Source organism: Eucalyptus grandis, chromosome 11, assembly GCF_016545825.1.
Source record: "Eucalyptus grandis isolate ANBG69807.140 chromosome 11, ASM1654582v1, whole genome shotgun sequence".
Lineage (NCBI taxonomy): Eukaryota > Viridiplantae > Streptophyta > Magnoliopsida > Myrtales > Myrtaceae > Eucalyptus > Eucalyptus grandis.
In genome coordinates this window covers 15,571,907-15,591,734 of record NC_052622.1, presented here as the reverse complement: position 1 = coordinate 15,591,734, position 19,828 = coordinate 15,571,907, and the positions used below count along the sequence as shown (strand labels likewise).

The following is a 19,828-nucleotide window of genomic DNA, read 5'->3' as shown; positions in this document are numbered from 1 at the left end:
GATATTTGATTTAATTTTATGGGAAAAATTACCCAAAGATCAAATTTTTTATAATATTTTTTAAAAATAATTTTTATTATTTTCCTTTTCTTTTCCTCCTTCCTTCGCTAGCTGCTTGCCTTAGCGATGGCCAATAGCCCAATGACCAGCCTAGACGCAGGTTGGCGAGCTCACGGCTCACTTGAGGCAAGTCAAGCGAGTTTGGGTCTCACCAGATTTGGCTAGGCGAGCTTGAGCCATTGGTGAGCTCAAGCCTTGTCAGCTTGTGCCTAGCATTGGTCCTCCAATCGATAGATATGCTTTGTAGGTACTAACAAGTGTACCAAATCCTAACCAATTAGAAAGAATCTTCTTGATTATATCTACTATATGATCTCTAACAGGTATTTAGTAGTTCAATTCAATAAAAGGTATTGAGAAGAAAGAAACTACTCACCATAGATAACAAAGCTAGACTTGGCTTGTGGCTAGTTGCTTGCTGCCTTTGTGCTCGACGACCAGCTGAGGAAGAGGGGAAAAAAGGGAAAACATAAAAATAAAAGGAAAATGTGTTTGGTGTAAGTTGGTAAGGTGAAAGAAAATATGGAGAACATGTTCCACTTTCTAAAAAGCGGAAAATGTTTTTCTCACTTTTGAATGTGTTTTTTTTTAATTAGTAGAAAATGTTTTGTATGATTAGTTTATTTTTTGTGAAATGAATATTGGAAAATTTGAAAAATGTTTTTCAAGGAGTGTTTTTGGCGAAACCAGCAAAGCCTGAATTTTCTATTCTTTTCCACAATCTCTCATCTAGAGTTAGAAGTATTGTATTAGTAGTCTTCTTCTATTTATCATTCTATCTAAGTATTGCATTCATTCTGTAATGTTTTGTTTCGAAATGAAAAGCTTATTTCTAACAAAAAGAAAAAAAACACACACAACATCGTAGAAGGACTAACAAAAAAGTGGATGAGTACTGTGGTGGATTGGGCCTATAGAATTTGTGAGCTCGACAAGGTTTTCAAGAGTCGACTCAAATACCTTTAAACTAAAAAAAAAAAAAAAAAGAATTAAATAATCAAGTGGAGCGATGCCCCGATTCTCTAGAGGAGGTCTTCTTGTCATTAGGGTTCTTTTTTGCTTAACTCTGATTGTCCACAATCTAAGTACGTCAATCTTTCATCGATCTCTGGATAGATATAGATCGGAGCGGTTGCTATTGATCCATAGTGATAATAAAGCACAGGAAACCTTGTTGGCAGCTGTGTTTTTCAATCTTTGATTTAAATCTATTTTAGCTCTTTGACTTCAATCGTAGTTCCCCCTGTCTGATGCATACGTACCGTTCATTATGAAGCCTTAGGGCCCGTTTGGTTCAGCTTTTCCCAAATACCTTTGGGTGAATGGGGTTTTCCAAAATGCAAATATCGTTTGGTAAAATTTGCATTGAGATACAACTTTGGCCAAAATACCATTTGGTAAAATTTGCATTTGTAAATGACTTTATTAAATTAAAGAAAAACAAAAAAACATTTGTATTTTTTTTTTTTTGAAGTCCGGCCACTAGACCGCCGGATCTAGCGGCTGTATGGCCGGGCGCGACCCTAGCGATGGTCGCCTGACGTCGCCCGACACTAGGCGACCGTCGCGCGACCCCCATCGCCCGAGGTCCGACGACAGTCATCGGGGTCGGGCGACCCTCGGGTGGTGGTCACTAGTGCGCGCGACCCCTTGGCCGGCGGTCATCAACCTCCAATTGGCGGTAGCTTGGAGAAGATGAACAATACTTGACTTGCATTCCCCATATGCAACTTGCCAATGCACCTCAAGAGCTCCATTAGGCTAAAAGCCTTTAGACTCATTTGGAGATGCAATTGCATCTTGCCAAAATCGCACAAAAATACGAACCAAACGCGTTTGCATTTGGCTGAGGGACTTTAGAGTCCAAATGAGCATTCCAAATGCTGAACCAAACAGGACCTTAGCTTTTGACTCTTTCGACCCGTTGGCTTCATCAATCAAGGTTAGGAAGATCGCTTCGTCATTAGAAAGCTTTGACAACATATGAGAAAAGAAACATGATACAAGAAAAAGCAGGAAAACTTGCGATGTTTTATAATCTGAAAAATTACGAAAAAATTACATATGGCTTTATATGTCCATAATTTTGAGAAGATATACTTTGGTTACAACTCATACTTTCAACGAGTTTAAGTGTATTTAGAAAGCTTTAAGCCTTTTCTATGTCCCTAAAATTTAGATTCTGAAAGCTTAAATTTTGTTTTACAAAATTAAAAGTAGAAGTATGGAAAATCTGTATATCTCGATCATTTAATTATGCGAGTTTTTTCAATCAAAATTGTCCACTAGAAATGAAAATCGGTGTAACGTGGGCTCCGAAAAATATAAGTAATTGTCTTCTTTTTTTCTTTTTTTTTGGGTCAAAATTTTCTTTTGTTTTGAAGGTGTCCTGTTTTGCGACAAGCCATCATCGAGAGACGAAACGATTATTGAACTTTCCGAACTTGACTACCTTGTCCATGGATTCTGTCTTGCACCCCAATGCTTCAGTCCCTTCTTCTCCTCCTCTTCTTCCCCAATTTCTCCTTGCCCGCCATGTTTGTACTCTACACTCTCTTTTCTTTCCCTTTTTTATGTGAAATTTTGTGAGACTGATATCAACTGTTCTAAAAATTTAAACTTTTCATCTTCTTTTTATTCCCTAATTTCTCTTTGCCTACCATGTTTGCACTCTACTCTCTTTTTTTCTATTAGCTGTCATAAAAGTTTAAGCTATCAAATGAAAATGTTTGTATTATATGATCTCTTTTGAGTCTTCTCTTTCCCTCATTTATGTGAAATTTTGTGGGCATACAGCCGATTGTTCTAGAAATTTAAGTTATCTAAAAATTTAAGTTATTAAATGAAAGTGTAATTTATTATTTAAATTCCCTAATTTTGCCTTGCCTGCTATGCTTGCACTCGATACTCTTTTCTCTATCAGCTGTTTTAAAAGTTTAAACAGTTAGATAAAAATGTTTGCACTCTAAAGTTTGCTGGTGCTCGATCTACAGTTCGCTTTAATTTTCCAAACATGAGTAACAACTCAATTAATGTCGAATTTACATCGGAACCTTAGCATTGTTCACGAATTCCACATGAAATCATTCCATCTTTCCGGATGTTCTCCTGCTTCACCGTTTATGAGGTTGAAATTGTTGAAAAAGCACCGCCTCTCTCTCTTGAGTTCTCCGGATCTCTCTCCACTCCTCCAGATTTTTCTATAGATAATTCTTCAGCTTCAGCCGCAATTGTTGACCCAACAAGTTGCAATAAAATAATAATAAGTAGAAGAGATAGTGGGAGAGGAGAGTCGGTGGATGTGCCGACTTTGTCCCCTATAAATAGGGGCTCTGGCCCCTTAAGTGTGTGAGGGGTGTTGTGTGTGTGAGTGGAGTGTGTACGTGAGTGTGTGAGTGGGTGGGAGTAGGTGGCGTGAAGTGTAGAGAAATAGAGAGTAAGTGGGTGTGTGAGAGAGTTGTGTCCGTGTGAGGTTTGTGAGGGAGTGGGTAAGCAAGTACAAGTACAATGAGTAGTTGTGAGAGTGTGATAAAATAGAGAGTTGTAATATTGTTTTATAATAAAAGTAATTATTTTTACATCCACTTACTTCTCTACAGAAATATGATGGGCACTTGAGAGTATATGAGTTTGATAGGGAGCAATGTCAGAGGAAAGAGGCAGCTGACCTTACGGCTTGGGATTATGGCGACTGCAGCTATCCGACGGTCTGTGGGCGACATGGAATTTGCTCTTCAAACGAACAACGCACTTGTCCAGATTCAAATGGGGGTCGACTTGATTACTTGCTTATACAAAAGAACAATGCGCGATAAATTGAAATACTTCACAAAAATTATTTCGAAGCAATACTTCAAATTTCTATTAGAGATATACATATTGATCACAGGTTTAATTTCTCAAAAAAGTCTTGCAACATAGCCAACTTATTTGATACGCTTATAAATTCATTCCTTGTTTTAATATAAATTTTATGCACCCCCAAAAAAAAGAAAAAGAAAATATGAACCGCCCACAAAAAAGGGATTTTTAATATCCTAAATTAGGATGATGGAACAAGAATATGAATTTGGATGGTTCACTTATTCTAATGATGCAAAGATTCAAAAGTTGTTAGCTACTAGGGACCGATAAAGGATCAAATTCCAAGTATCGGGAACACCAGGAAGACACCAGTGGCTGCAATCCATGTTCCTGTGCCCTCCGAAGCCATACACTGATGGGTGTCCATCTACTCTGAACTGCGAGAGATAAGTGACGTTGAGCAGACGGACCGGGTACGTCATCGACCTTATCACCTTCTCTGCTACTAATTCCGCGGGGCTCGGGCCGGCTGGGTATCTCGACACGGCAAGCGGACGTGTCTGGTCGAGACAGGCATTGGCCTTTGGCTCCCCAGTCGCTTGCACTGCTTGGTTTGAATAGGATCGATGAATTACGAGCTAGATTAGCAAAACAGCGTACAATATATTCAACAAAATCAAAACACCACCAACCAAACAAAGAGTAAATTATAAAATGAAACAAGGATTAATACTTGTATAAAATGAATTTGCATCAACAAATATTCGTACTTTGCATGGTCGGGGGAAACTCCTTGATAGAAGACTGTAGTTTTCGATGGGTCGACACTGGAGTCCACCCATTTCGCCCAAGTGTTCAGTGCTTTCTCGTAGGCCACTAGGCGATTCATGTCTTTATATGTCTTATTCCCTTCTTGGATATAATCCCATCTGAATCACCTCAAGATAAAAATTAAAAAAATCTCAGAACCTTCAAACACCAAAACAAGAAAAAAAGCAATATAAATAATGGTCATGTTAAGGCGTATCATTGCATAACTCGTAGACAAGTATGCTTAATAGGAGCCACACTGTCCGTAACATAAATTAGTGACGGGAAGACCTAACTTCGGACTCTTTTCAAAGTGACAATAGTCCAATGTCTTAACCTATGCCAATCCGTCAAAAGTATCTCCTTGCTGACATAGTAATTGCGACCGGAAAGTCTTGCATATGTTAGGCTTGCTTGGAGGCCCATTGGCCTGCATGGGCTCTTCTGGATAGGCATGAGTAAGGTAATTTAGTCGTGAAGTCCTACCCCAAAAGTTACATAAATTTATATAATTGTTCTTATGAATGGGCATGGGCACCAATTTAGGACCAAATTGACTTGGGCCCGTGCATTGACCACCTCTAGACTGAAAATAATTATGGTGCATAAACTATAAGAGAACTTGCGCTAACTAATGAAATTTAGTGTGGGTCTTATAGATTGTTTGAAATGCAATTGATCTGGAATCTAAGTTGATGCAAAGCTTGCAAAGACGGACACTTACGGTTGTTTCCTCCCAACATGAAGCCACCAGTGCCACGAGTTGAATATCAACACATCGACGCCCTCCCAAATCTTGGCATTTTGGAGAGAGTCGAGCCTGAGAGCTCGCCCGGTGCTTGTGCTCACTATGTCCACCAGGAACGCGTCTCGGAAGAACATCAACTGCACTCCGTATTCCTGCGCATGTATCAAAGTTGATGAACCATCAGTCTCATCACTTTAATTTGACTTTTCGAGTCAAAGAGTGAAGAGCAAAGAGCAAGTCAAGACAAAAGATCTCACTGGGAATGAGAAGTTGGAAAGCCCAGCAACTGTTGTCGAAGTGTATTTGGCCTCGGGCACCGCGGTGAGAACCATGCAAGTGAGGGATTGCCATTGATTCAAGCTCAACGAGTCCCCCACGAACATCAGCCTCTTCCTCTCAATCCAAACAAGAAGGCTCGGCCGTCGAACCTAGACCAAGCAACGTTCATTAATCGGGAACAACAATATATTATAAGCACATAAATTAGAAACCTACTGCTTTTTTGAATCGATTCATTGAGAATCGATTAGTATTTCTCTTATCCATCGAGACCCAATACAAGATTCCTTATCCAACCCCTTTACTTTTCCTCCTTTTTCGTTCCACATTGATCCGAGATTAAACTATTTAAGAATCTAATGCTTACCTTTATATATTGAAAATTCGTTAGGCAGAGACAATAAGAGAAGAGGTGCACTCACAAACTAACATTGATAAAGGACAGTATGAAAGCAACGTCACACCTACATTTCCTATACGTAAAGAAGTGCACCCAATGATTTGAATTTGTTTCTTTATTAGCAAGAGGGAAAGAATACAGGCAAAAAGATTGGCCGATTCGATATGGGCCATTTTGGCCTCTTTTCGTCGTATCTGTCTCTTGCAAGCATAGAATACTTTCCATGATAAAAAGTGCCTTCTGAAAATGTCCAAGACCGATTTAGGGAAAGTGCATGACACTAGTAGGACCATGGTTGTTTGGAAGCAACAACGTTCGGTGACTTGGAGACTTCGTGTTATGCAAGATGTGCATCACAATCATAGGGGAACAAATCCTTCGCTAACTCAATCTATTTTCAAAGACTATAGCTTAACAACACCGAATTAAGCGCGTATGCAGAGTCTCATGGAGATGTTCCTTTCGATTTCTATTGCATTTGACATCACTTTGGTACTCTTTAAGGTTGACTAAAGTTTAAGTATCAATAACGCTTGATGTAGGAACATAGATGCGAATCCCATGCCATCTATTCCTCTTGAAATACTGGAATATAAGTACTGTACTTTTACTTTATGAAGAACTCCCGATGTCTGCAACAGCATCTCCATTATGCAACCTCCAAAACCATGATCATCATTAACACCGGGCAAGAACGACGAAACCAAAGATGTCACCAACATTCACATGGTCGTAGCCAAGTCGGGTCTGAAGTGGAGTGTTGTTGAGCACCCACGCGGGAGAGAGAGAGAGAGTGAGGGAACGTACCTTGGCAAGTCGCAGTCGCCGGCTGGCTTCCATCTGTACTTGAGGTAATCTGAGTCGAGCCTGCCATTCTCAAGGCACTTGAACTGCTTCTGTAGGAAGGGACACTGGGATGAGTTATAGAGAGGGTATGAACTGTCATAGACCCACGTTCCTGCGGAGGCATCGCAGGAACCGGTCTCGACAGTTTCTTCTCTCTTTCCCGTAGCATGTCCCAACGTTGTAACCGCTAGGACCACAAGTAGAGAAATGACCACGAATATTGCACCTCCGAAGACACCCATGAGAGAGAGAGAGAGAGAGAGATGGGTTGGTTGGGACTTGAAATGTGTGTGAAACCGAGGGATTATCAACAGAGATTAGTGACAATGGGGGAAGATTATAGAGAGAAAGTGAATGTTTTCAGGGGGTTGAACTGAATCGAATTGAATTGAACTTGGGAAGGTGATTAATGGAGGGATGACAGGTTTACATAACCCACAACTGAAAGGGGGCCCAAGATGGATCTCATTGGATCTCCCTTCTATCTAGGGCGACATATCGCGGAAAGTAGAAGTCAACCGAGGCGGAAACCGCCGCTTCATGAGGAAGAAGAGATTAAATCCTCAACCCCCTTTCAATAGCAACTCATTCAATGCGTGGCCAACACTTAAATGTTGGATTTTACTGCCAAATTAGAGCTCCTTATTCATCCATCCGCCAAAAGTTTAGTTGTTCTATTCATTGATGAAATTGGATTGAAGACTATAGAGTTTGGAAGTAAAATTTTATTTTCGTTGACAATGAGGTATGAACGGAGCATTCATTATCATTCAACATTTTGGCCCTTACAGCCGGAGAACCTTGCCTTATTAAAGGCCAGGTTTAGGGAATCTCCTAAAATAGGCCTATTTGAGGACATTTAATTTAATCATAACACGCAAGCGAATAAATCAATCAATTGAAAACGTGAAAATTGGTTGGGATGCATACAACATGAGAAGTACGAGTCCAGTTAATTGTGTTGCAATTGCATAAAATGTTTTTTACCGTCAGGGAAGATCATTGTGGCAAAAGGATGATGAAGTGTCTCCAATCATATTTCTTTTTCTTATTCAAATAACGTGCGCCGATGATAACTATTCTATTCCATAAATCAATTTCTGGTTAAAAATATATATTTTTATTATTCCCCAAACGAATTTCTAAGTAAAAATACACATTAAATAATGATACAATTTTTTTTCTCCCAAGTAGCCGGTTATTAGCGAGGGTGAGTGAAGAATTTTTTTTTATTCAAGAAATAGAAAAATGGAAAATTTTTACTTTTCAATTCTGTTCCAAACCCTTTTCTAGACTAAAAATATAATTTCGAAATAGAAAATGAATTTGTATGACCAAATATATTTTTATTTCAAATCTATTCTCGAGAATTAAAAAATAAAAAAAATAGAGAAATAAAATAATTATTATGCACTCTCTATGTTTTTTGTTTCGTTGAAATATCATATAAAAGTTCCATCGGACAGCTATAAAAAGTTAAAATGATTGATTTGATCGAAATAAAGAAAAGAAAAGTTGGGACTCGGGGAAACAGCACAACATCGAAGAAGGGAAAGAGAGAGACTCGACGAGAAATGGCAACTTGAAATTTAGGGGCGAGAGATGAAAATTGCATGAAAATGACCCTCTATGTGTCATATACACTTCATTTTTCTTTTTCTTTTTTACTGGTGTTTTTTTTTTTCCCATTGGTGATGTAAATACGATCATAAAGCACATGAAAGCCTTATGGCTTAATTTCGATTTCACTTCACTAATCACCCCTTGACTTTACATTAATCAAAGTTGGTCCTGTACAATTCAACCTGCTGCCTTCATTATGAAATCTCAGCTTTTAGGTATTCTGGCGTGATAGCTTTCTATCAATATCACATCTCCACTCCTCAACTTCCGTCGATTGTAGGTCGCGGATTCTCACGCTGTTTGCTAATGTCGCTCTCAACTCGCGCTTCTGCAAAGTTCTTACTTTCCAAATGACTCTCAGATCAATTTTGGTTTAGTTAGATAGGTCGGTCAAATTCTGGCAATGGCTTTTCTTTTCTCATCCAATAGCCATCGCGATTTCAATTGCGAAATCACCACGTTCTTCTATAGTCCCTCCGCCGATAGATTCTCCTGACTACTGAAAGTCCTGGAATCGGAGATAGTCTCTAAAATGTAGATGACCAGTGGGCAAGTGATTTACGTGGGGCGAGGTTCTAAAGCTGTCTTGCTGTTTGACTTTCAAAAACGATCCCATGAACCAAGAAACACTTCTGACCCCCCCAAAAAAAAAAAAAAAAAAGAAACAGAAAACACGATCTCTCCAGTTTTCATAGTCCTGCCAACCCCAATTCCTCCAAACTTGACTCCCACGTTCTTTATCTGTTCCCATGAATCGCAAGATACTCCCGTAACGCTTCCGTTCTTGGAAAACTTCTACCCTCCAATAGACAGTGATTGTCCAAAGCTGGATTTGGAGATAGTCCTTAAATTGTAGATGACCAATGGATGGGACGGGGCTCCAAAGCTGTCTTGCTTTATGACTTTCAGAAACGACCCCATGAACTAGAAAACACTTCTGACCCAAAGGGGAAAAAAACCAGCAAACACGATTTCTCCAGTTTTCATAGTCCTACCAACCCCAACTCTCCTCCAAGCTTGACTCCCATGTTCTTTATTTGTTCCCATGAATCACGAGATGCTCCCGTAACACTTCCGTTCTTGGGAACCTTCTACTAATCTCTCATTTTCATCTTCTCCCCTCCTCTCTTCTTGTCACACCCCAAGACCATCAAACATGAAAAATGACACGGTTGTCCTTCCACCTTCAGAATTTAACCTTAAACCACTACAATCCAACTCCCAAAGGTCCTCTTATCAATATTGCTCTTGTACTACTCATCAATAGTTGACAAAATATGAAAAATATAGGAAGGAAATGGGTGAGTAACAACAACTTAGTGAGTAATGCGTCTCTTCTAAGCGGATTGAACATTCATTGTGCATTTTACAAAACATGATATCACATTTAATCAATTTCAAAACTAGAATACTATATACGCAATCTATCAATAAAAGATAATATCTTTCCAGTAATACTTTTTCGTATAAGATTAATAACAATATCAACTCATGATAACAAATTAACCATCAATGGTCTATTACATTGATTAATCTTATTTAACCATATGTCGATGGTCCATTCTATCAAATAAAGATCGTTGAACATTGTTGACCAGAGGACTGCGGATATGCGAGTAGACGGACAAAAGGCTTTCAATATGGTAAGAATTGCCGCATGGTGCTTGCAAGGTGATTTCACAAGGAGACCTTCCACGTCATCAGTACCTTCTTTTCTCTTTCATAAAGTAATTTGTATGCGAATCTTTCTCTATTATTCCTAACATGCATCCAAATGGCCATCCATCAGTGCTCAGGCAAATTAAGACTAAGCAGATCCACAATAAGGCAAGTGAATAGCGGAAAAGTAAATAGCCCGAGCTATAAATCAGGCGTAATTGATTTCTTATTACTACGCCGTCGGATGGTTCCCCACGAGCGTATACAAAAATAATTAACCAAAAGGGAGTCAATTTATGATTTTGAAAATCCATAAACCTAGATGCAAAACTTAATCCAAATGCATTCATTGCTTTTTTTTTTTTTATAACTTTTTTGTATTTTTATACCATGCAACACTACTTAATTAAACATACCCAAAAAATAATTTCGTTTTTTTTTATGACAGTTACTCATGGTAACTAGTTTAGAAAAAGGCCACAGCATTAGAGCTATGTTGATTTGGCGAAGAGTATACGCTCTCTTTGGCCGCACAGATGTGTTTGAGCATAGAAATTCTGTGCTGTGAGTTTTGCATCTAATTAAATAATTTATATGTAAACAATTTGGATTTAGATTTAATCTAGATATGGAAAACACTCGAGCGTGTGAGTAATTATAACTCTAATTCTCCAATTCTAGTACATTATTTACTGTCGGCTCTCCTCACAGAATAGATACCACACTTGGATCAAATCATGTAGATCTTTGATATCTTCTATCCTTTTGTTTCTTATTTCTCTAATAGCCTAGTGTTGATTTAAATTGCAAAATCATCAGTTTCCGCGTAAATTTCACAATACGTCCGGTTTGCTCTCGTCTTTTCTCTCTTTTGGTCAGAACCTCCCACCCACTTCTTCCTCTCTCGCATTCTGTCGTGTCCTCCGGGGCTTCCCCGTTTTCTGTCTTGTCTGTGCTGAGAATCTCCTCGTTTAATCGCCACAGATATACATAGAGATGCCGCAGAATCTATGGGATTCTTTATTAAAATTTTTCCTTTTTTCCATCTTATTTCTTTTGTTTCTTTCTGTCTCCACACTCACAAGAATCTGACTTCAAGCTAGTGCCCGTATCCTCGTGGCCATGCATGTATGTTCAGAGAGCATATACCCCATTTCGTATATGTTTAAACATACGGGCGACTATATTGCTTTTTGTTCAACCCTTGCGGCGCCGATTTTGGGATTTCAAGAGACAAAATAATTTTCACCTTCCTTGCTAGCAGAAACTCCTTTCTTTGTGTTATTTACTTTGCTAATATAAAACATCACTTGCATTGTACATATAATTTCTGGCTAAGAAAAGTAGCCAAAATTCGTGTAAAGGCCGGGCATGAGTTCAGAGCCATTTTCTTCTAAATCCAAGCTCATTACGCAGTTCAGATCAATCAGAATGAAATTCGCAAAACGGGCCCATGTCACATTCGATCCGCACATGCTATTCCTAATTGAAAATTTCTCTAGTAACTACATGCAAAGAAAGGCAGTAAATGATGCCAATCCAACACTATGCCACAATCGATAATTTTGTTTAGGGGTCAAATTCTTTCGCTATCGACGAATTTGATCCCTTATATTTTGTGATATGCGCAAGATCTTTTAGGGGAACTTTAGGTGTTAATAGTATTAGCTTTTATGAAATGCACAAATGATCTTTTAGGCGAACTTTAGGCGTCAGTTCTTTCTGGTCCAAGGTGACAAATGAAAGTGAGTTTCATTTCTCGATATGGTACAGGTACATTTTTGTCACCAAAGTGAATATGTGATTGATTTATAGAAAAAAATTCTTGAAAGTTGTTAATGAGTTTGGGCTCTGTAGTCAGATTTTCGTTTACCGAGTTCTGTAAAAGCTCACATGCAGCATACCAATGACTTCATTGTGTAGAGAATTGACTTAATTGATTTTCTATATTGAAGTTAAATTGCTAATGCACAGTTTGATGCCCAGCTAATACCAATTAGTATTGCAAGAATCAAGCAGCTTGATGCTCACGCTTGGCCAACAGAGCACATGTGACTATTGCTCTCAAGGAAGTTGTCCCGTCAACCTCTTCAGAGTGCACTGGGTTTACTTAGGTGTGCATGCAAACGTTTGTTTCTCTTGGTTTCTGTTCTTTTGTTCCCGGAACAAAAAAGAACAGAAACCTGTTTCTAACGCCACATTGTTTTTTTGTTCGGGAATAAAAACTTAGCCCGGAATGGTTTGGGAACAGAAACAAGAAGCAAAAAAGTTGCTTCTTGTTCGGAACAATTGCTAGAAACAAGCTAATTTTCTTTTTAATTTTCTTTTTTTCTTTTCTTGCCGCGACCACCATGAACCGCACGGAGCCACCGCCCCCGCCGCCGGTCGCCGCCGCCTGGTCGCCGCCGCTGGTCGCCGCCGCCGCGGTCGCCGGACGCCTCCGCCGCCGGTCGCCGGACGCCTCCGCCGCCGGTCGCCGGACGCCGCCGCCGCCGCCGCCGCCGCCCGCCGCCGCTGCGGCCGGCGGCCGTCTCCGGCCCGGTCGCGCTACGCCCGCCGTCGCCGCCGCCTCCGTCCGCCCGGTCTCCGTCGCCGGCCCGCCGCCACCACTGCCCCGCCACGCCGCCGGCGCCGCCGGAAGCCCATCGGTGACGGTCGGCGGCCGGCGGCGGGCGGCAGCGTGGGCGGGCGGCGACGGAGACCGGCGGCGGGAGGCGGCGGCATTTCATCGGCAAGATTAAAAAATGAATAAATACAAAAAGAAATTGTTGCGTTATCAAACGCATTTCTATTCTTTTCTATTCCCAGAGTAGAAATTTTGTGTCGTTATCAAACGGGTTCTTTTACTCAGAAATTGTTAGGAGCGAAATAGAAAAGAACCATTTCTGAAAAAAAACTCTTCCCGGAACAGAAACGTTTGCATGCGCTACCTTAACTTACCTAAGTGCTCTGCAACTAGACAAGATTTTGCAATCTAATTAACGTTACGAACACGAATATTTAGCCACGGTTCCTGTGTAAAAAATGAATCCTCTTCTTATATATTGCAAAATAATCTCTGCAGGTAAGTGCCTTTCAATCAAACAGAGAGCAGACTTCTACTAATCGACCATTGATCTATTCCCTTGAATAAGTGCTAAATCCAAAGAAGGTCCTCAAAAGTGTAGATAGACAATGAGCGAAAATAATATGAGTGTTAAATGAATTTACAACTTACTTAAACTCAACTCACCTCTATTACTCTCTTTTCTTTCTTTCTTGCTCTTGCTCGCTTACTCTGCCCTATCATCTTAGTTTGGCTATGATATTTTTCTAAATTTGGTTAAATATTGAAGTATTTTAGTAATACAGGTCGGGTTGAGTATAGATAATTAAATTTGTATTGTATGGAAAAATATCGAAACGGGATGGCCAATTTTCGCTAGATCATTTTTGATTTGACTCACCCATTTGACGGGTCTACTAATGGCAGTGATCCACTTCCTAGAGAGTTGTCCTGTAATTCCTTCCAGCTAGATCTGCTCACCTCATAACCCATATTGTGGGAAGCACCAAAACATGGTCCAAAGCTCTTCTGCTTTTTTGACTTTGAAATCAACTACTAAAACCCTGAAACACGATATCTTTCATTTTTTTTTAGTCCTACCAACCCAATTCCTCCAAACTCGACTCACTTATTTTATTTTATTTTTTTATTTTTTTTATTATCTGTTCTCGTTAATCACAAGATACTAACGCTCCACTCCAGTCTCGCACTTTTCATCTTCTTCCCTCCTTTATCTCCTCAATTTTTTTTTTAAAGTTGGAGTTTATAAATTAAAAGTTTATTCCTTTTTGTATATAATTGTGTTGCAAATATAATGTATATAGAGGACTCTGAGAAATAAGATATAAAAAGGTAACCAAATAGCAAATATTCCTAGATATTTACTTACTCTAAAAGATAAGATACAAAAGGTATTAGAAAAATATATATATATACTCTAAATATTTGTTGAATATTTTCTTTTCTTAACATCCCCGCACCATCAGCTTGGACCGCTATTGAAGGAAGCCGGTAGGCAAGCCTTTTGTGAAGATATCTGCAATTTGTTCTTTGGTAAAAATGTAGCAGACTACCAATTGTTTCTAAGTAGTGCGTTCCCAAATGAAATTGTAATCAACTTCCACATGTTTGGTTCGAGCATGAACATGAGATTTGCGGGTAAGTAGATGGCAGAAAAATTATCGCACCAAAGAGTGGGCGGCTTGGGTGGTTGCACATGAAGATCCTAAAGAAGATATTCAAGCCACATTAACTCTGCTGTTGTATCCACAAGACATTTGTATATTGCTTTGGTGTTGGAACAAGCCATGGTTCATTGCTTGCGAGGTGACCAAGGGATGAGATTTGGTCCGTGGTAGACATAAAACACACCAACGGAGCGACGCCAATCGCCCACCCAACTAGCATCAAAGAATGCATGGAGCTGAGTGGCTACCGCTCGAGTAAAAAGAAGACAACGTGAGACCGTATCGGCTAAGTAACTCAGAAGGCATTTCATGGCCTACCAATCAGCTACAGTGGGGGCATGAAGATGTTGACAATCTGAATTCACCGCGTATGCAATATCAGGCCACGTAAGAGTGAGATATTGAAGTGCTCCCACAATACTTCGAAACTGAAATGGGTCTATAAGTGGCTCATGAGAAGCAACCGTGTTTGGTTCCATGGAATTGGTAGGAGTAGCAGTGGGTTTGGTAGATTGCATATTAGCATTTTTCAGTATTTTCCTCACAAATTGACTCTGGTGAAGAAGTAATCCATCGTTGGTATGAAGCACTTCAATCCCCAAAAGGTAACAAATGTCCCTTAAATCCTTGATAGCAAATTCCGACCGAAGGGATTGCATGAGATCATGTAATCGAGCATTTGGGGAACCAGTTAAAATAATGTCGTCAATGCACACTAATAAGTAAATGGTGAAATTAGCTGTGTGTTTGACAAATAAGGTGGTGTTGGCCTTGGATATGACAAATCCCAAGTCGCACAACTAGGAACTCAAGCAGGTGTACCAATCGCAAGGCACTTGTTTGAGACTATATAATGAGCATCGAAGGTCACAAACATAGTCGGGCTTACTTGCATCAACGAAACCTTTCAGTGGAGTCATATAAACTTCCTCCTCAAGTAATCCGTGTAAGAACGCATTAGAGACATCCAACTGTCGGATGGACCAATGTTGAGAATATGTCCAAGACGAGACCGTGCGTATGGCAATGGGCTTGACCACTGGACTAAACGTCTCGATGTAATCGATACCCTCTTGTTGATGAAAACAGTTGGCGACCAATTTTGCTTTATACCATTCAATAGTTTCGTCGGACTGGAGTTTAATCTTATACACCCATTTGCATCCAATGGGTCAAGCATGAGCGAGAAGCGAAACAAGATCCCATGTGCCATTCTACATTAGTGTTTTGTATTCGGACTGCATTACAAGCTACCATTTCTCATCCTTTGTATCCTTGGAAAAAGAAGTGGGTTCTTCAAGAATACTGGACTGAACCACAAGAGTCGAGGTGTGATTTTTTTTTAAAGTTCCATGAGTTATGATCCTATCTTGAAAACGAGTCATCATAGGATGTGAAGATGATGATGGTATCGTGACAGGAGTTTCTTGTGGTATCTCAACAGGTTCAGTTGCAGTTTCAGTGGTGTTAACAAGCGGAACATCCGGTTTTGGTAGAGAAACCTGTGGAAACTCAAGTTGTCTAGTAGGTGTCGAGGTTGATAGGGACAAATCACTAGGCAAAAATAGTTCTACACGTGTCAGTATTGAGGCATTTTAAGAGGAGTTTGGCGTGGTAGCAAGAGGATAGTAGCCTCATCAAAAGTGGCATCCGCAACAACATAAAAATGCTTATCCTTGGGGCAATAGCAATGATATCCTTTATATCCCGAAGGATAGCCCATAAGGATTGAAACCTTGGATCTTGGTGCGAGCTTATTGGGCGAGTAAGGGCGAAGAAATGGATACACTACACAACCAAAAACACGTGAATGCGTAATACTGGGTTTAGTGTGAAATAAAGCCTCCCAAGGTGAAATATTATCAATGACTGGTGTTGGCATGCAACTAATCAAGCAAACCGCAATTTTAAAAGCAAACTCCCAAAACACTGGTGGAACAGAACCTTGATGAAGAAGAGTCAATCCAGTTTCGACTATATGTCGATGTTTTCATTCCGCAGCCTCGTTTTGAAAGGGTGCATAAGGACAAGAAACCCATTGGTGAATGCCATGCTTTCTAATGTATTGGACAAATTTGGTGGGTGTAACAAATTCAAGTGCTTCGTCACACTGAATAGACTTAATTTTGCAGTTAAGTTGATTTTCAACAAGTTTGTGAAAAGCTTTAAAAATGGAATAAAATTGACAGCGAGATGAGAATGAATAGAACCAACTAAAATGTGATAAATCATCAATAAAACAAATATAATATTTATTGCCGTTGAATGAAATAACAGGAGAGGGACCTTAAATGTCAAAATGAATTAATTCCAAAGAATGTTTTGAGTTAGACAAAGGAGGATAATGACTATGGTGGTGATTTTTAATCATAGCACACGCCATACAGACTAAAGGTAATGAACAACTAAAATTAATGTTGGATGAATTGAGAAGACACACAAGCCGATCGGTGATGGCATGTCCCAAGCGGTTATGCCATAGAGTGAGAGAAGTAACTGATGCAGAAGATGTGAAAGAGTGGCTGGACGGAAGGGTGACGCAGTAGAGCCCATTGTCAAGCTCTCTGTGGAGGATTTCCTGACCAATTTTAATAGACGTGGCAATAATGAGTTTGAATCAAATTAGAAAACACGATGGTTATCAAGAGCAAATTGAGACACGAAAAGTAAGTTTTTAGTGATTCTAGGTACAACTAAAATTTGACAAAGTATAAATGATGGAGAAGACGACACGAGTGTACCTATGTGGGTGATCGATAAGAAGACGCTGTCACCCACGACAAGCTAATTTTGACTTGAATATAGAGTGACACTTGTAAATCCTGCAGAATTGTCCATAATGTGATGCGTGGCACCTTAATCAACAAACCGCATCGAAGATGTGAGAGTAGAGGGCAGACTTGATGGTGGCAAATACTATGGCAATGAGTCTAGACCCGTCAAGTGGGCTTATGCAAGCTGGATTGATCCAACAAAGTGGTAACGTGTGTTGTCCCTATGGCCTTGCTTGCCACAAAGCTGACAAAATGGGTCTCTTCCGTTGCGGTGTCTTATGCGATTTACACTTCCATAATGTGAGCCATGACCATGAAATAGTCCAGAAAAATTCTCAAATTGATTAAAATCTGCATGGAAGTTGTTGGACTCGTGACGGGTCTATTGAGAAGGAGGAAGTCCTTGGCTGGTATGAAAAGCCACCGGTGGGGGCTGATTATTCATTACCGATGCTAGCTTCAGCCTTCCCTCCTAATTAAGAATTAAGGCATGAAGTTGGTCCATTGTCAAAGACCCGGTTTGAGTCAAAATGGAAATTGCGGTGTCGAGACCCTGAAGTTCAGCACCCAAACCATGAAACACTTGAGTATGATATTCATTAATAGATAAAGGCTCACCAATAGTAGCTAACCGGTTCGTGAGGCTGGTGGCTTCTTGTAGGAATTCCGTGACGGATCAGTGACCTTTTGAGAGTGATTGATGCTGGAGCCGTAAAGCAGATGTGCAAGCTGTGAAGATGATGCATTCATACAGAAGAATCAACAATGCTGAAGCTTCTAGTACAGAAGAATTGAAGAATGCAGGAAGAGGAAGATATAGATGTAGAGATTGAGATTGATCAATGAAGAACTCTGTATATTCTCTTCTGTACTTGATCTCAATGTACTTCAAGATCTTTTACATCAATTGAAAGGAAAAATCTCTATTCTCTCATCTATCTTTCTCTATATCTTTCTGCAACACACCTCTCTTCTCTATCTCTACGAAGCTATATACCTTCCTCATTTAGGAAGATGAAGACTAACAGAACAAACTAACTTCTGTTTTTTTACGTTATAACTGACTGACGACTCCATATATCTTCATAGAGGTAATCCGCAATCCTTGTTTATCCTCTTTGACAGATTTTCCATCGTTGATCACAAACTTCATTACTCTTTATCTTAGCCGTTCATTTCCACTGATATCAGTCACAGTTACTTCTTTTCTTCTTGCTTTATCAGCCTTCACAGCATCCTCTGTTCTAACTTCAGCAGTTTCAGCAGCATCATCTGCTCTCTGTTGATATATGATCTTAACACAAGCAGTTGATTGAGCAGCATACAAGTCCGTAAGATACTTCCAAACACTTGTCATGAATGCGTGACCCATTGATTGGGCAACTATCAAAGCGGTCGACAAATTGAGGTTCAAAGCCAAGCAATGGACTCTCAAAATTTCCAGTTTTCAAACGCTGGATTGGTTATCTACGTAACAGCCTTCCTTGGTGCAATCTCCTCAATAGTCTCCTCTAGCTTAGGTTCAGTGCCGTCCAGAATGGACAGCAAGCGGGCAGCTCATAAATACGGCGAGATCTATGCTTTCTAGATCAGAAAGTTTATCCCGGTCAACTTCTCCCCATACTTGGTGGTGACATGAGAGTGGGGTTACTCGAGACGGTTGATGATGACATTAATGGTAGCGTCGGTGCAAATGAAGAAAATGAGGTTTCTTCAGACATGGATTAGTGAGGCTTTCGCCAAAGACTCTATGATAACGAATTAAAAAAATTTATTCCTTTTTTCTGTATATAATTATGTTGTAAATACAATGTATATAAAGGACTCTAAGAGATAAGATCCTAAAGGTAACTGAATAACAAATATTCCCTAAATATTTGTTGAATATTATCTTCCCTTAACATTATGAATTTGGCTCTATAGTTAGATTTATGTTTGCTTAGTTCAGTCAAAGCTCACATACAGCATACAAATGACGTGATCGAGCAAAGGATCAGCTTAATTCATTTTTTATATCAAAGTTAAATTGCTTAAGCACAGTTCTATGCCAAGCTTTATCCAGTTAGCATTGCAAGAATTATGCCGCTTGATGCTTGTGCTCATCCTGCAGAGCACGAGTGAGTACTGCTCTCAAAGAAGTTGTCTATCAACCTCTTCAATGAGTGTGTTGGTCGACTCCCCTATTTTATGTTCTATCAAGCGAAGGGAGGAAGAAAGAGCGAAAATAATTAGTTGCTGCACAAGTAGATAGGATTTTATAATCTGATTAAAGTTTCCAAGATGAATATGTAGACATGGTTCCTGTATAAAAAATGCATCTTCTTCTTGAATCTCTGGAAGTACACTCTCTAGTACGTGTAAATGCCACTTCTATTAACTGACCATTGATCTACTACGTTAAATAAATGCTGGATACCGAGATGGTCCTCTGGTGTAGATAACCAATGGGCACTGTTCCACTCGCTTGAGCGTTGTCCTGTTTTTCCTTCCAATGTACTCTGCTCACTTTCATTTAGTAACTCAAGTCCGATATTTCAGAGAAGCAACAAAACATTGGTGGGGTCCAAAGCTGTTTTGCCTTCTGATTTTGAA

At 39.7% G+C, this 19,828-nt stretch overlaps 1 protein-coding gene across 1 annotated transcript; it reads right to left on the bottom strand.

The window, feature by feature from the left end:
- Window positions 1-4,163: 4,163 nt before the first annotated feature.
- Window positions 4,164-18,593, bottom strand: LOC120289779 (protein trichome birefringence-like 43). The gene is made up of 5 exons (XM_039305129.1): window positions 18,438-18,593; window positions 5,680-5,850; window positions 5,399-5,574; window positions 4,598-4,793; window positions 4,164-4,502 (listed from the first exon to the last, which is right to left on the bottom strand). The coding sequence occupies exons 1-5, from the start codon at window positions 18,591-18,593 to the stop codon at window positions 4,164-4,166; spliced, it is 1,038 nt and encodes a 345-aa protein (XP_039161063.1).
- Window positions 18,594-19,828: the final 1,235 nt, after the last annotated feature.